This window comes from Rosa chinensis, chromosome 7 (genome assembly GCF_002994745.2).
Source record: "Rosa chinensis cultivar Old Blush chromosome 7, RchiOBHm-V2, whole genome shotgun sequence".
In the NCBI taxonomy this organism is placed as follows: domain Eukaryota; kingdom Viridiplantae; phylum Streptophyta; class Magnoliopsida; order Rosales; family Rosaceae; genus Rosa; species Rosa chinensis.
This window is the reverse complement of record NC_037094.1, coordinates 8,637,796-8,652,004: the sequence shown is the minus strand read 5'-3', so window position 1 is coordinate 8,652,004 and position 14,209 is coordinate 8,637,796. Positions and strand designations below refer to the sequence as shown.

The 14,209-nt window shown below is 36.7% G+C and overlaps 3 protein-coding genes and 1 non-coding gene across 4 annotated transcripts; 2 read left to right on the top strand and 2 right to left on the bottom strand.

Annotated features, from left to right (window-relative positions):
* Positions 1-5,282: 5,282 nt before the first annotated feature.
* TRNAQ-UUG lies at positions 5,283-5,354 on the top strand. Its single transcript has one exon. It is a non-coding gene; the product is annotated as a tRNA-Gln (tRNA).
* Positions 5,355-6,200: 846 nt separating this feature from the next.
* LOC112177340 (E3 ubiquitin-protein ligase RING1) lies at positions 6,201-7,029 on the bottom strand. The gene has a single exon (XM_024315639.2). The coding sequence runs from the start codon at positions 6,787-6,789 to the stop codon at positions 6,334-6,336; it is 456 nt and encodes a 151-aa protein (XP_024171407.2). The 5' UTR covers positions 6,790-7,029; the 3' UTR covers positions 6,201-6,333.
* Positions 7,030-8,999: 1,970 nt separating this feature from the next.
* LOC112176991 (probable protein S-acyltransferase 7) lies at positions 9,000-11,904 on the top strand. The gene is made up of 5 exons (XM_024315136.2): positions 9,000-9,368; positions 9,814-9,984; positions 10,384-10,680; positions 10,785-11,018; positions 11,179-11,904. The coding sequence occupies exons 1-5, from the start codon at positions 9,282-9,284 to the stop codon at positions 11,731-11,733; spliced, it is 1,344 nt and encodes a 447-aa protein (XP_024170904.1). The 5' UTR covers positions 9,000-9,281; the 3' UTR covers positions 11,734-11,904.
* Positions 11,905-12,085: 181 nt separating this feature from the next.
* Positions 12,086-13,734, bottom strand: LOC112176992 (mitochondrial import inner membrane translocase subunit TIM8). Its single transcript, XM_024315138.2, has 2 exons — positions 13,570-13,734; positions 12,086-12,505 (listed from the first exon to the last, which is right to left on the bottom strand). The coding sequence occupies exons 1-2, from the start codon at positions 13,615-13,617 to the stop codon at positions 12,317-12,319; spliced, it is 237 nt and encodes a 78-aa protein (XP_024170906.1). The 5' UTR covers positions 13,618-13,734; the 3' UTR covers positions 12,086-12,316.
* Positions 13,735-14,209: the final 475 nt, after the last annotated feature.

Genomic DNA, 14,209 nt, shown 5'->3' with positions numbered 1-14,209 from the left:
ATAATCGTATGTAGAATTCAAGGAGGACAGTTGTCTCTGGTCAAAATCAAATCCAGAAATATCTTCATACAAATAGTAAGTACTAGGAACAAAGAGTTCATAAAAATTGTCTCAAATTAAAAATCTTTAGAAGGTGGGGATGGGTGACCAAAACTTGCTTAAATTGAAGGATGAGTTTAGTGGATTAATTGAAGTGTTCGATCCATTTCTCTCAAAATAATCACAAATTTCTATATACACCGGTGAAATTTAGATAGTTATAAATTTTTCAATGCCTTTTGAGAAAGTAAATGTGAGTATTCACATCCACGCATGTCTCATGTTTAGTCATTTAATTTAACTCTAATACAAAAGATGTAAAGGTGAGAAAGTAAAAGGTGGTAGTTATTCTTTTAAATGGTTTTACAAAAACCTTTATGGAAATTGTTAAGTGCTTAAATAGAGATGAAAGTTATTGATCTTCTTAGTTGTGTATTAGGTTGTATGGGTGATCCTTCCCTTTGTTTATGTCAAGCATGCAATGTAATTGTAGATGTTAGCTAGCTAGCTAGCTAGATAGAGATGGAGCATAAGAAACTAATAAACCGAAACAACCTTTCTAACACAGATGATGGTTATTCAAGAAAACAGTGTAAAATAACGTACTGAATAGTTATTTCTTTAGGGTTTTTCCTTCACAATCTTTGGATGCACAAGATATCAAATTTTCACTTCCAAAAATAAAAATAAAGTAAGAAGGGTGTAAAATATCAGTCATACTTATAGCGTGGAATCGTAATTGTTTTTGTTTTTGGTACAAGTAAGAGATAAACATCTGTACAGATTATTCTTTCATGCACCTTGCAAATTAACACTTCCATATTTGATAATGACGATTAGATTTGTTTCTGGTGCTGACAATAACATTTACTTTTTTCATGTCTCTTAACAGAAAAAAAAAAGTGAGAAGAACAATTAATAGTTCATTGTCATATATATTAATTAATTTCCCATGTAGCTACATTAATAAAAATTAGACCATTTGCTTATGTAGGACATCAAGTTGAAATTTCAATGTCATTACCACTCCTCAGTTTGATCACTTCATGCTTTTCTCACCTCCACACTCTATATATTCATTACTTTATTTATTTTGCAAAATATAAATAAATAAAAAATAATAATAATAGTAGTAGTAATAACAACAATAATAATAATAATAATAATAATAAATAAATAAATGAATAAAATGAAGAGGAACCTTTTACTTAATTTTTGTTGTACAGTCTTTGAATATAAATCCCACATATAGATAAACTAGAAATAAAAATTATTAAACAAGGTTGATATCATTAGATTGGGTGCTGGAATGTCGATCTATTGCGTCACTTTTAAAATTTTTATTTAATTTAGACACAGTAATCCTAATTAGATTTGTAATTTTTTTTTTTTTTTACTTTGTTAAGGGGAACCCAAAGGCTTCATAGGCCCAAGATAAACCCCTTCGGCGCATGTGAAATGCTCCAACTGTGCATTGTAGCACAGTGTCTGACCGCTTTGACAGCTTCAAACTTAGGTTGGAGAGCACACCAAATTAGGCAAGAACCACTAAGCTACTTGCAGTGGTTTTAGATTTGTAAGACTTATTAAAGCATAAAGGGTTTTACGTACGTCATAGATAAACATGCATTACAAGCTAGCTAATTGTTGCAATTAAGTTCTTAATTGCCACTTGTACGTTAGGCCATTGATCATCATCAGTAATTAACGTCTGCATGCATGCATATCTAATAACTCTAGTTTACTACTAATCTTCCGCAAATGCTGCTCTTTAATCCCTATCTCTGATTTGATTGCATCGGTCATACATATGATAAGGTGAATGATTAGCGCTAACAGTAGTTTAAATGTAGCCCTGTCTTAGCTTAAGGATAGTGGTTTATCACCTGCCTTAAAATATATTTAGTAGAGTCTTTAATCCTTTAATGTCGGGAAACAGTTGGGTTCTAATCATGCATGTTTCTCTCCATTGTATGATTGACATTCAATATACAGCAATTCCAGTCTCCCTGAAATTGAGTTTGATACGCATGAAATGGGCCACCTGGACATAGGCCGGTGAAGGATTTAAAGTATGAGAAAATCATATTAAACCAATAGCGTGATCCAGCATCGATTATAATCTCTTAATGCAACTATTAATTAAAGATGAGAAAACCTTAATTATCTTATTCATAGTGCAGCTAGCGCCATTATCCTCGAGCAATAATTCAGCCCCCGGTTATCTATATTACGAAAGGAATCAATCACTTATACTTAAAAACTGTAGAATACTATCTTCCGTTAATTTGAGATATATAGGAGATTAAGTTCATCAGACTTCATCCTTATATTGAATTACGTGCCAACTCAAAAATTTGAAAGTACTAATGGTTAAGTTAAAAAGGAAAATAAAATCACACAAAATATAGAAATTAGCTGGAGTCAAATCTAGCAAAAGTTGCTTGTACTATAAGGTACTATAATCATGAGAGGTGTGTTGACTCAGTCTTTGACTAAAATCATGCAACCTGCTATATATATTTTTGTTTCGTCTAATATTTGTTCACTTAAAGATCTGTGGTTTTGGTACAAATTAACTGGTGAAACTGTTAGCTGGCTGTAGGGAAGCAGTCAATTGGAGGAAAGAAATTAGGGTAAAGTAGGCATGCATATTCTTTGCCCTTCTTTTCTGACTTTGACACAATGATCGAATCCATCATTTTTTTTTTTCTGTGTATGGTGAAAAGTCGAAAAGATCGAGACACCTCCGGCTAATTAGAGTAACCCAATTTTTAGACTAACTCCCAAACTTCTAGAGAACTCCAAGAATCCCACTATCGGGAAATCAAAACCTAATCAAACAAAGTAGCTTGGTATTCAATGGTATGGGTCAAAATGGATAATCCACATTCATCTTTTGATATTCTTCCTACACTTTATTCGATTCCATTACAAATGTCATGTGTGTGTGTATATATGGGTCAAAATATATAGGTCATCCATATCCATCTTTTGATATTTTTAAAAGTTGATAATCGTTAAGATATTCATGATCGTGATTTATATTTATAAATATAAACGGTTCAGGTTTAGCATATTCAGTTTGTCTATTAATTTGATCTAATTCGATAATTTAACGATCCTCAATATAAATGAAAATTTACATAAATGATATATTCATAGAGACTTTAATACTGAACGGTTTAAGATGTCGATAAGTAATAAAAAAGTGAATCCCACAAACAATTTCTTAACGTGAGAAGAATGAACAATATATATGAATGAATTAAACTTGAAATAAAGCTATAAAATAAAAGGGGTATTGATGCCAGTACTAAATAAGATGAAGGTGTTATGGGATATGAGGTGTGTTCCAACAAAATCTGAGGATCCATGAGTGACTTAACTTCTATGGTCTACTAGGTCAAGGTGCCGTGAAGAGCTCTGAATTTGCTGATGCTCCAAATCTCCAAATAAATCCAATTTATGATTTCCAGTACTACCAATTCTGGATAAAAATGCATGCTGGCTAGCTACGGTTAGATATACATATATCTCATATATATTATGCAATACATTATCTTATATCTAATTGAGCTATTTGGTTGCCCAGGAGTAATCAGAGATTTGATGGATCGTTGCTTGTCTCTTAGTTTGCAATATTGCGCCAATGTCGTAAGAAATCCCACTCACTTTAATTAGGAGAGTACTAATAATTGGATGAGGCAGAAATATCCTCCCCAATCCCCATTTCCATTATATATTATGATGATTATGCGCCAAGATGACGACCTCTTATCCTCATCAATCTCTTCCTTTAGCTAGCTATAAGCTTGATTAGATCTATGACGTCAAGCAATCTCATTATTGTATTACTTTTTTGGGAATGGCAAACCTTATCTTCCATGAACTTTTGTTGATGAGATACAAATGGGTCATATAAGTTTGAAGAAATTGTTAACTCACTAAATTCAGCCGTTTACCATGCAATATTAGGAGTATTTGTAGTTGAATTTATTAATTTAAAATTAAAAAGACCTAATCATCGTAACTTTAGCTCTTACTCTTGACAATATGACTAGATCACATGACGTCAAGTAATCTCATTATTGTATTATTACTGTTTTTTGGGATGGCAAAACCTTATCTTCCATGAACTTTTGTTGATGAGATACAAATGGGTCATCAGTTTAATTTATAGGTTTGAAGAAATTGTTAACTCACTAAATTTAGCTGTTTTTACGGTGCAATATTAGGAGTATATGTAGTTGAATCTATTAATTTAAAATTAAAAAGACTTAATCAACGTAACTTTAGCACTTACTATCTTTTTTATAACTCGGATGGGACCATAACTTTAGCTCTTACTATCTTCTTTATAACTCGGATGGGACCATTTGTAAATACATTTCAGGACTGGAAATCCTTGTTCTGGAACTATATTCAAGCACTTTTGTCGTCCACTAAGCACCGGCTAGGCCTCATCATTTTCCCCTTTGGCCCTGAGTTCGTCGGGCCCCTAGGGCCGAAGCCTTACCCGGCCCTTACATTAGGGCGGACCGGTCTCAAATAGGGTAGGGTAAGGGTCATGCAAATGAAGCCCGGCCTGTTTGAGCCCGTTAGGACCAAGCCCGGTCCGGCCCTTTAAGCCATAATAATTTTATATTTTTTCTATTTTTTAAATATGTTTCTCTTTAGTCTATAACATACAACTTTTTTTTTTTTTTGTAATTGATTTCCTAAGCTTTATTTTCTTTAATTTTTGTTTCATTTGTTAAACAACAATTAATTTTGAGAGATTTAGAGTGATAGTTAATTGAATATAACCATTTTAACTAATATTTATAAATGTTATAACTTATAAGTTAATTCCAGTATATATATTTATATTAAATATGATCAACAAAAAACAATGAGTCTTGTATTACCTATATAACCATTGAGCCACATTTTGAGATAAAGAATAAAAATAATATATTTCTTTTTTTTTAACAAATTAAGGCCCATTTTGGCCCTATTCGGAAGGATGGCCCGACCCTACCCTTTTGGGCGGGTAAATGTTAACATATTTAAACCTCGGCCCGACTCTAAATTTTGTTGACTTTGACTAGGCACAGCCCGACCCGACCCAATCCTAAGCCCTAAAATTTAGGGTAGGGCCGGCCCATGATGACCCCTAGCACCGGGCATATATAGAGCTTAGGTTACTTTCAATAGATACAAACAATTAAATACAAAATTTCCGCTCCATGTATCAGGTTGGTTCTATGGTGTAGTGGTTAGCACTCTGGACTTTGAATCCAGCGACCTGGGTTCGAATCCCGGTAGGACCTGTTTTTTCGTTTGTTTATTTTATTTTTGGGGAAGTTGTCTGTTTAAATTCAGTTCAGAAGAATAAATGATTTGTGGAGTTGCAAAGGCAACAAGCTCGATTTTTCAGAACTCAAATCTTGATTCACCCATTTCCCCCTTTGGACTCAGGGCGAAATCGGCCCAACCCGAGTTGTCTCAGGGCCCAACTACCAATTCTTTCTTTGAACTTCACCTTCTACTTTTTCCTTTTGCTTTTGTTTTCTTGAGTTCATCAAAGCTAGAAGCAAGCAAAAGCAATTACTAGGTAACAGTCAAGTTCTATATCACTCCAGACGGCATGACAGAGCCTCTTGTTTGATACTTTAGAATCGGTTTTAACTTTCAACTCCTTGTTTCAGCCTGCATATGATAGAAGACCCAAGGAACTCGAATACTCGATCAAAGGAGAAGAATAACTGCTCTATATATAATTGCTTTATATGGAGCAGCTTGTAATGAAACACTGGCCTCTTCGATCGAACCAATTATGAAATCTACACCACAGGTGTCAATAGAATTAGCAGGTTTTACCGAGTTAAATGGCATTTTGAAGAATCAGAACAAAACTTTACCAAAGGCAACATTCATGGGCATGTGTAACAAAGTTATTATCTTTTGGAGTACTTTAAGTTCATCATAGCAGAAAGTACAAATCACATATGATGTAAGGGTCAGGAAAAATATAGAAGAAAAGAGAAGCTAGTCAGCCAACTGAACGAGGATCCCTTTCAGCAGATTTTGACAACCAAATACAACTACAGATCCGATGTCATGTAATTAAGAAGTTCTTTTCGACTTGGTAATATTGAATGTAGTATTCTATCCTCTCCCTATCCAACTTGGAATTCGAACTCTGACAAGTTCTACTAAACTAACTAAATTCATAACATGATATAATATATATATGTGATACCAAAGATAACAGGCTTCAATTAATGTACGAAACCTTTTGACACCTGCTTAACTTCGCTTCAACAGTCTGCAAAGCAGCACGGCAGCTATTATACCACCAGCAGACACTGTAAGCAGCACAGGCCAACTCAGTCGCGCTCCTGAGGGTTTCGATGGCTGCTCTTCCTCTTCCATAACTGGCATTGGGTACCGGCACAATGGACACAAGTTGCTCGTCTCGAGCCACTGGACAATGCAATCTCCATGATAAAGGTGCGAGCACGGCAAGCGAGTAACAAGGCCTTCTTCCACATCATCATCAAAGTGATCAAGTCCCTCTTTACAAATAACACAATGCGTCAGTCTAACAGTAGCTTCCAAACTCTCAAGTCTCACTTTCTCCAAACCTTCAATGGATGACTTGGTTGCAGGCATAAGCCCAGGCAAAAATCTTTGTAACGAATCTGGTGCAATCCACTCCACAATAGTCTCATCATTGTCATATAAGCGGATAGTCGCATCCATTAAGATGCCAGTAACAGGCACCCCAGGGATGTCAGCCAGTTCAACTGCCCGAAAAATTTGATGAATGACAGTCGGCTGCTCAACTTCTGGGACACTACTCAATTTATCGGAAAGATACTCAGCCAGAATCTTTGTATACAAATCCCTTTTGGACGGTAGCACGAAATGGGAGCGAGAGACCACAAAATATATGTCAGTTGTAACCCTAATCTGATGCAAATGAGTGTCCTCTAATGGAGCACTGATCGATGTACTTGCTACCAATTAGCTCCACCAGCATTAGTCTGATCGGAATCATGTGGCTTGGTAATTCAACCTCCCAGGGTATGACTTGTTCATGGAAAACTATACTAGCAAAATGTTTCTCGATGGGCATGCTTGAAGAAGTCATAAATTTATGGACAGTGTCAGTAACTTGTAGTGGAAGTTAACACAGAAAGAGACCAAAATGGAGTATAAACGAAGCAAGATTCGGAGAGACTACTTCAAATAGACTAGAAATGGAGCAATTGCAGCAGATTTGGTCAGAGAGAACATACAGCACAGAGGTTTCGAGATGCACAGAAGATGTTCGATGAAATGCCTTGTTGAATCTGTACTCGGAATGGCCTCAAACTTGGACGAGAGAGAGAGAGAGAGAGAGAGAGAGAGAGAGAGAGAGAGAGAGAGAGAGAGAGAGCCAATGCTGCGGCAAGAAAATCATGACGAATAAGTAACCGGAAGCCTGAATCACAGTATCAGAATGGATCGTCTGAGCGCAAGCCAGCTTTGATGCCAGGAGAAACAGAGAGAAATATCCCAGTATGATTAGGTGATTTACATGGAATCTATTTATAGTACGTAGTCCACTATCTCTAAGTAACTCAGCATTCAACCAATACTGTCATGACAGCTAGGCAACTGGAAAACACACTTGCTTTCTGGTTACTAGAGGGAAAAAAGAAGTGTAGCATCCTCTGTATTGGCGTATATAGCTACTTAGCTGTTCCAAAATCAATGAGGAGAAGACACTCGATTTAGGGCATCCACAACTCGCCCAATTTCCCAACATCGTATTTAACAATATTAGAAACTTTATATCGAGCGCTGATATCAGCATTTTCTTTAAAATACTTCATCTTCAAAATTCTCTAAACTAGTTTGTACGGCTGCCACAAAAGTATTTTGGGAGTCTCAATGACATTGATCAAAAGATCTAGACAGTTATTTCAAAACATGTAAATGGTTTTTTTCCTTCCCGTTGGGCTCAATCTCGTGAACAACACAAAAACTCTAGTAACTAACCACATGAGGCAAAAAAAATTGATTTTTGGAAGACGAACTGATAAAAAGTTTCTTAAGTTAGACACAGTAGCCTTGAAGAACGACAAAAGGAATATAATATTATTGTGCAATCTGATTTAGAAATTTTTGATTTTCTGTGCAATAACCTTGAAGATAAAGTTACTGTGCAATCTGATTTAACATTATATTTTTAACTTAAATTACTTCAAAGTTTTGATAAAACCGATCACAAATCTTATGAGAACTAAGAATAATTTTTGGTTAATGTTGTCAAGTTCAAACTAAAAAAAAGAAAAAGGTGCATACCTTTTTTGATTACTCAATCATCAAGAATAGTGTTAGAACATTCATTTTGTCAAAAAAAAAAAAAAATCGATTTACTTCTTGGGCTTGATGTCATAAACAACCCAATGAGAGGGAGTGATATGGGTTTCAAAATAGAGAGAACCCTTCGAAGTAGAAGGTTGGCCTTTTCTTCTCTAGCGTATGCATCCGAAGGACTAATTTAGCTTAATTTGTTAATTTATATATTTTTACAAAACGGACCGGTCGGGTTTGCCACTTTGTCGTTGTTTATCCTTAACTCGAAATTTGCTCAATGCCTTTGTTTGGGTACCCTGGTGTATTAGGTTTAGGATTTTAGGTGTATCTAAACCAAAAAAGAAGAAGATAATAATATAAAACACAAAAGGTGTAGTAATCAAGTTTTTGGGCGAACCTTTTAAAACCCTAATTATATAATTGAAATCTTCATCATATGATACGAGATATGAGCCCAAGTTGCCCCAACAGTCTCTTTATTTCGTGTAAATCCAACAGTTAGGAATGAGTCATGCTGGCACCCTTGGTCAAGAGAAACAGTCCAAGACCCAAAAGGAATATAATGTTAAAAACACCTAATTATGTGCCCCCAATACGCTATTTACTCGTGCCAAAATGATTACTGAAGCATGTTGTGTGGACTAGTTGCACTACTTGACCAGTTCCATAGCCAGCGGTGACCGTAAGTGCCACCTATGCCGGAATCTGACACCTAATCATCAGAGCGCATTGAGCTTCTTCTTAGATACCCATTTTTACAGTCTCACACAGCATGCTGCTGCTGAGGAAAAGTCAGCTCCAGCCCACCTTTCAAATACCAACCCTTGTTTGACTTTTGCCTTTTACTTTTTTGCTGTTTTGATTTCTTTGACACCCTGAAAACCCCAATGCAATCGGAGCCACGTCAGCCGGCCTCCGCTGCCGGAGATGGGCCGGCGCTGGTCAGAAGTTATAAGGACTGGAAAGGCAGCAATGTAAGCTTAACTCTTTACTTGGGTTGTTGTGTGTTTCGAGTCGTGTTCAAGTTGAACCCAGAATTTGGTTTGGTTTTTTTTGACTTTGATGGATTGTGGTTCTTGGGTCTTGGGGTTTAGATTGCTTAAAGGTTTTAGCTTTTTGCGTTTGGAAGATAGTGGAATACACAGAATTGAGATTGTGATTGTGATTGCTTAATCAGTTTGATGATTGAATTGAATCCAATAGGAATGGAGTATTGCTTAGAACAGTTCTGTGTTCATCTCTGAATTCAGAACACTTGAGCTAAATCTGCAAAATTGAAGTCACTTTGATTACTATTGGAAAGCTATTTGGCTTGGTTCTTTTGTGTTATAAGCGGCAGCTTATGCATCCCTTTCGTTTTCCACTTATGTTTTCATTGTTTACTTCAACACATTGCTGCTGGCCTGTTCCACTCTGCAGATATTTCTTCTTGGTGGAAGGCTTATATTCGGACCGGATGCGAGATCTCTTGGGTTAACGGTATGCCTCATTGTTATCCCTGTTGCAGTTTTCTGTGGCTTTGTGGGACGAAAACTTGTTGATCGTTTGGGAATTTCAGTAATGATTGCTGTTATTGTTCTGACGATATTTGTAAGTCCTCCTTTTTTAATTCTGTAATGGTTTCATTGCATATAAAGCTTACTGCTTAAGTGTGGAGTTTAATCATTTAACAATCCATGGATGATGAGTAAAGCAATTGTTTTTTGATTGAATATCATAACGGCTTCTCATGTTTAGTTTTCTACATGTGCAAACCCCCTTTTCAATCTTCTTACATTTATTTATTTCTTGAATTTTCTTTTGGTATATGAGATGGAAACCAGATTTATAATGATGAAAATTTCTAATGATTTGAAGCCACATCCTCAACTCAAAAAATAGGTACAACAAGTTGGCTAAATAACTAACAACTTCTAAGAGAGATCAATTGAAAGAAGTTCATACTTTCTGCTCTACCCTGAATAGAAGAATGTAAATTTCTTTTCACAGGTTTTAGCTCTTCTTCTAATAACCTCAGGCAGAGATCCTGGTATCGTACCTCGTAACCTTCACCCTCCAGAGCCAGACGACTATGATGGGAGTACAGAGACCGGTGCTTGTGAAACACCACAGTCGCGTTTTCCACGCATGAAGGAAGTGCTTATCAATCGTATAATTGTGAAGGTCAAGTACTGTGATACCTGCATGCTTTACAGACCTCCCCGTTGTTCTCACTGTTCCATATGCAATAACTGTGTGCAAAGATTTGATCATCACTGTCCTTGGGTTGGTCAGTGTATTGGATTGGTAAGGGGAATTCTTTCAAAGAGTATTAAAAGAAACACAAGAACTAGAAGTAATTTCACAAAGTTAAGATGCAATGACTAATAAATCTTTTGTCCTTGGTGCAGCGAAATTACAGGTTCTTCTTCATGTTTGTCTTCTCTGCAACTCTTCTTTGCATATATGTACATGGGTTTTGCTGGGTCTATGTCAAGATGATCATGAACAGCGAGGACATATCAATTTGGAAAGCACTGATTAAGACTCCTGCCTCCATTGCACTCATAATTTACAGTTTCCTTGCTTCCTGGTTTGTCGGCGGCCTTACTAGCTTCCACTTATATCTCATCAGTACAAACCAGGTAAGCAGATCTTGTCACGTCAAGACATCCCGAAATCCCAGTTAATATTTTTCTATAAATTATCTCCCATTTCATCAAAAAATAAAGCACACTGCATTAAGTAGTCTCTGTTTATGAAATCCTTGTAACACTAAAGTTCTGGTCTTTTGTGCTTTGGCAGTCTACATATGAAAATTTTAGATACCGATATGATGGACGAGCCAACCCATTCAATAAAGGGGTAATTGAGAACTTCATGGAGGTATTCTGCACCAGCATTCCTCCATCTCAGAACAATTTCAGGGAAAAAGTTCCAATCAATCGCGCAATTTCACTTGCACAAGTTGGTACCAATTTTGACGGTCCTGTCATGGGGAAAGCCATCAGTGACATTGAAATGGGGAAGAAGCCAGGCTGGGATGAGGCTGCCAGGGAAACAGGTGACTACGGAGGACAGTTTAGCAATGATGATGGAGACGGCAAGGACAATGGATTTAGCGAGGCAGATGTATCTCCAGATTTAAGCAGAACGCTTCCGACCGAGAGCACAGAGAGCCACAGTGCAGCCTTGCATCCTAGCAGGCGTTCAAGTTGGGGAAGGAGAAGTGGAAGTTTAAATATATCACCAGAAGTTCTTGCTATGGCAGCGGGAGTTGGGGACTCGAGGCGAGTCAGTGATCGAATCAGTGGCAACTTTACTGCAGAGACTGGACAACAATTTCAGATTAATTCTTAAATACTGAAAAAAAAAACAGGAAGACCCTCCATATATTGAAATGGAGCAGAAATGCTGCAATCAACGTTAAGTTGTGTTCATATTGTATGTATGATAAGCGTGTAATACTGGCACTTGATTTTTTTCCAATGTGTCCCATTCTATGAGTTTATCTTGATTGTCTTTTCCTCATCCGTAATTTACAACCTCATTTTGATGGTATAAATGTGGAAGAGGTTTGATTGGGTTTGAGTTGGCAGGTGTTTACAACAAGAGACAGAAAGAGCATCTTTGAACTAGTATTTCATGAATAGCGCAAGTAGGCTGAGCATGAACCCAGATCTAATATTTGAACGAGTTCATGAATGTTAGCTTGATTATTCAAAATCTGGACATTTCTCATTCATCAGAATATCAGATATTCAAGAAAGATACTTTTTGGTGAGACTGCTGGAAAAGATCCAATACAGTAATTCCAAGTAAAAATGAAACGGGGGAAATCTGTTTCCAAATTACATAACATTTTCAACTGACATATAACTAACGCCAGAAGCAAAAGGGTCCACATCTTGCAATTGAGTAGGCATGTCAAACTTCTAGGTCTTCATTGCATGTTCTGAAAACGCTTCATAATAATCATACTCATATCCAAATAGCGCCGGGCACAATTTGAGAGGCAAGCTGTTTCACTGGAACTGAACTTGCTCCCTGGTGTAGAGGTGATGCACTTGTCCCAGCATGCACTCGTAAGCTTTCCCACCATCTCATTGACCATCGCCCTTTGCTGCTCTTGCTGCACAGCAAGCACAAGTTCGTTTCAGAAGAATAAACCATAGAAGGTAAAAACATGGCAGAATAAGTACCAAACTAGCAGCAGCAAAGCAATCACATAACAACCGGTTTTGCAAGGACATGAAAAACATTATAACGTTCAGACAAAGCCACCAGTGCACATCACCAGATATATTAGTGAATGCACAAGCATTTAGACAGAATGTCTGAACTTTTGTTCAAGACTACACAGGCAACAATAGCAATCACATAACAACCGGTTTTGCAAAGACATGAAAAACATTATAATGTTCAGACAAAGCCATCAGAAATATCAGTGAATGCACTAGCATTTTAGACCCAATGTTTTTTGTTTAAGACTATAGAGGCAACATCTGATCTTAAGCCACAAAATGGACATTGGACCTATTTTGGGACGCAATCTAAGGCTTGAACAGTTTTGCACAAAATGGTTGCTCTAAAGAATTGAATGCCGACCATTGAACCAAGCACTTCCACTCGAAAGATGGAAGTACCTTAACGAATATGCAACTCCAAAACAATAATTTTCTGATGCTTAATCAAAGTAACAGCTAATATAAACCTGCAACATGTTAGGGAAAACTTGTCTGTTTAAAGCATACGCACAAGTTCTTAAAGGCGAATAAAAAAATAAATAAAAACAATTTCATTGGTTCTCTTTTGTTTCTCGAATGTGTGCAAGAGCAACGTTCATTACAGAACTGAAAACAAGAGTGGTTCTAGAATAAATGTAGCTTGAAGTAGCCTTCCAATGCCCTCAAGAGTTAAAATTTAGCTTCCAATATATAACTATGGAAACAAGCAAAAAAACCCTAACCCATTATCAGAGTTATAAGACTAAAATCAGTAAAAATTATAGTTGCTCAAACAGATAGTAATACAATTTACACCCCCATACTTTGACCCACTCAACTCAACAACCCAGAACTACTGGGATTAATTGAGAAACAATAATAACATATAAACCCAGAAATTGATAGTATTGAAAGCAATTAACTCTAGTATCTTGGGAATCCAATAAGGAAAAAGGAACAAGAAACTTACATTTATGATGCTGGCCAGCTCAGGGTTTTGCATGACTGAAGGATCCATGGACTTTAGTGCTTTCTAATTCGATAAACACCTTGAGAGAGAGAGAAAGAGAGAGGCACGCTCTGCAAAACCCTAAAACCTCAGAGAGAGATGGCAGAACAAATAACAGAGGGCTGGAAATTAAGCGATGAAATTAAAACAAATAAAAGGGATAACTTGTTGGGTTGGGTTTTACATAGGCCCAAGTGAAGTGATGAGACCATGAGGCCGAAGAGACCAAAGACCAATAATAAATTGGTATTATACCCAATGGTTATGGGGCTCCGCTTTTTTATTTTATTTTATTTTTTATGTAAAATCCCAACTACTCCAACTAGAGAATATGACCTATTTATACCCCTAATGTAAGACCAACAGTTACAGACACCATGAGCCGATAGAGACTAAACTCTAACCACATGAATCGCCCACTCTTCAGGCTACAAAGAATCAACCTATCCAAGGAGTCCCGATACCTCCTTACAGCCAACCTCAAGAAGAGACTAACCCCTTCCAACACCGTATACCAAAACCGCCAGTATACATGTAGGGGCATCTCCCCATTACATTGATGACAAGAACACATTGAAATGAAAACAAATAGTCCCTGGAG

Excerpts from the sequence above, each read along its gene's own strand:
- LOC112177340 (XM_024315639.2), bottom strand. The coding sequence starts at position 6,789 with ATGGATGCGACTATCCGCTTATATGACAATGATGAGACTATTGTGGAG.
- LOC112176992 (XM_024315138.2), bottom strand. The coding sequence starts at position 13,617 with ATGGATCCTTCAGTCATGCAAAACCCTGAGCTGGCCAGCATCATAAAT. Across the intron at positions 12,506-13,569 it reads AGCTGGCCAGCATCATAAAT|CAAGAGCAGCAAAGGGCGAT; the intron begins GTAAGTTTCTTG and ends CTTGCTGTGCAG.
- LOC112176991 (XM_024315136.2), top strand. The coding sequence starts at position 9,282 with ATGCAATCGGAGCCACGTCAGCCGGCCTCCGCTGCCGGAGATGGGCCG. Across the intron at positions 9,369-9,813 it reads AGGACTGGAAAGGCAGCAAT|ATATTTCTTCTTGGTGGAAG; the intron begins GTAAGCTTAACT and ends TCCACTCTGCAG. Across the intron at positions 9,985-10,383 it reads TTATTGTTCTGACGATATTT|GTTTTAGCTCTTCTTCTAAT; the intron begins GTAAGTCCTCCT and ends TTCTTTTCACAG.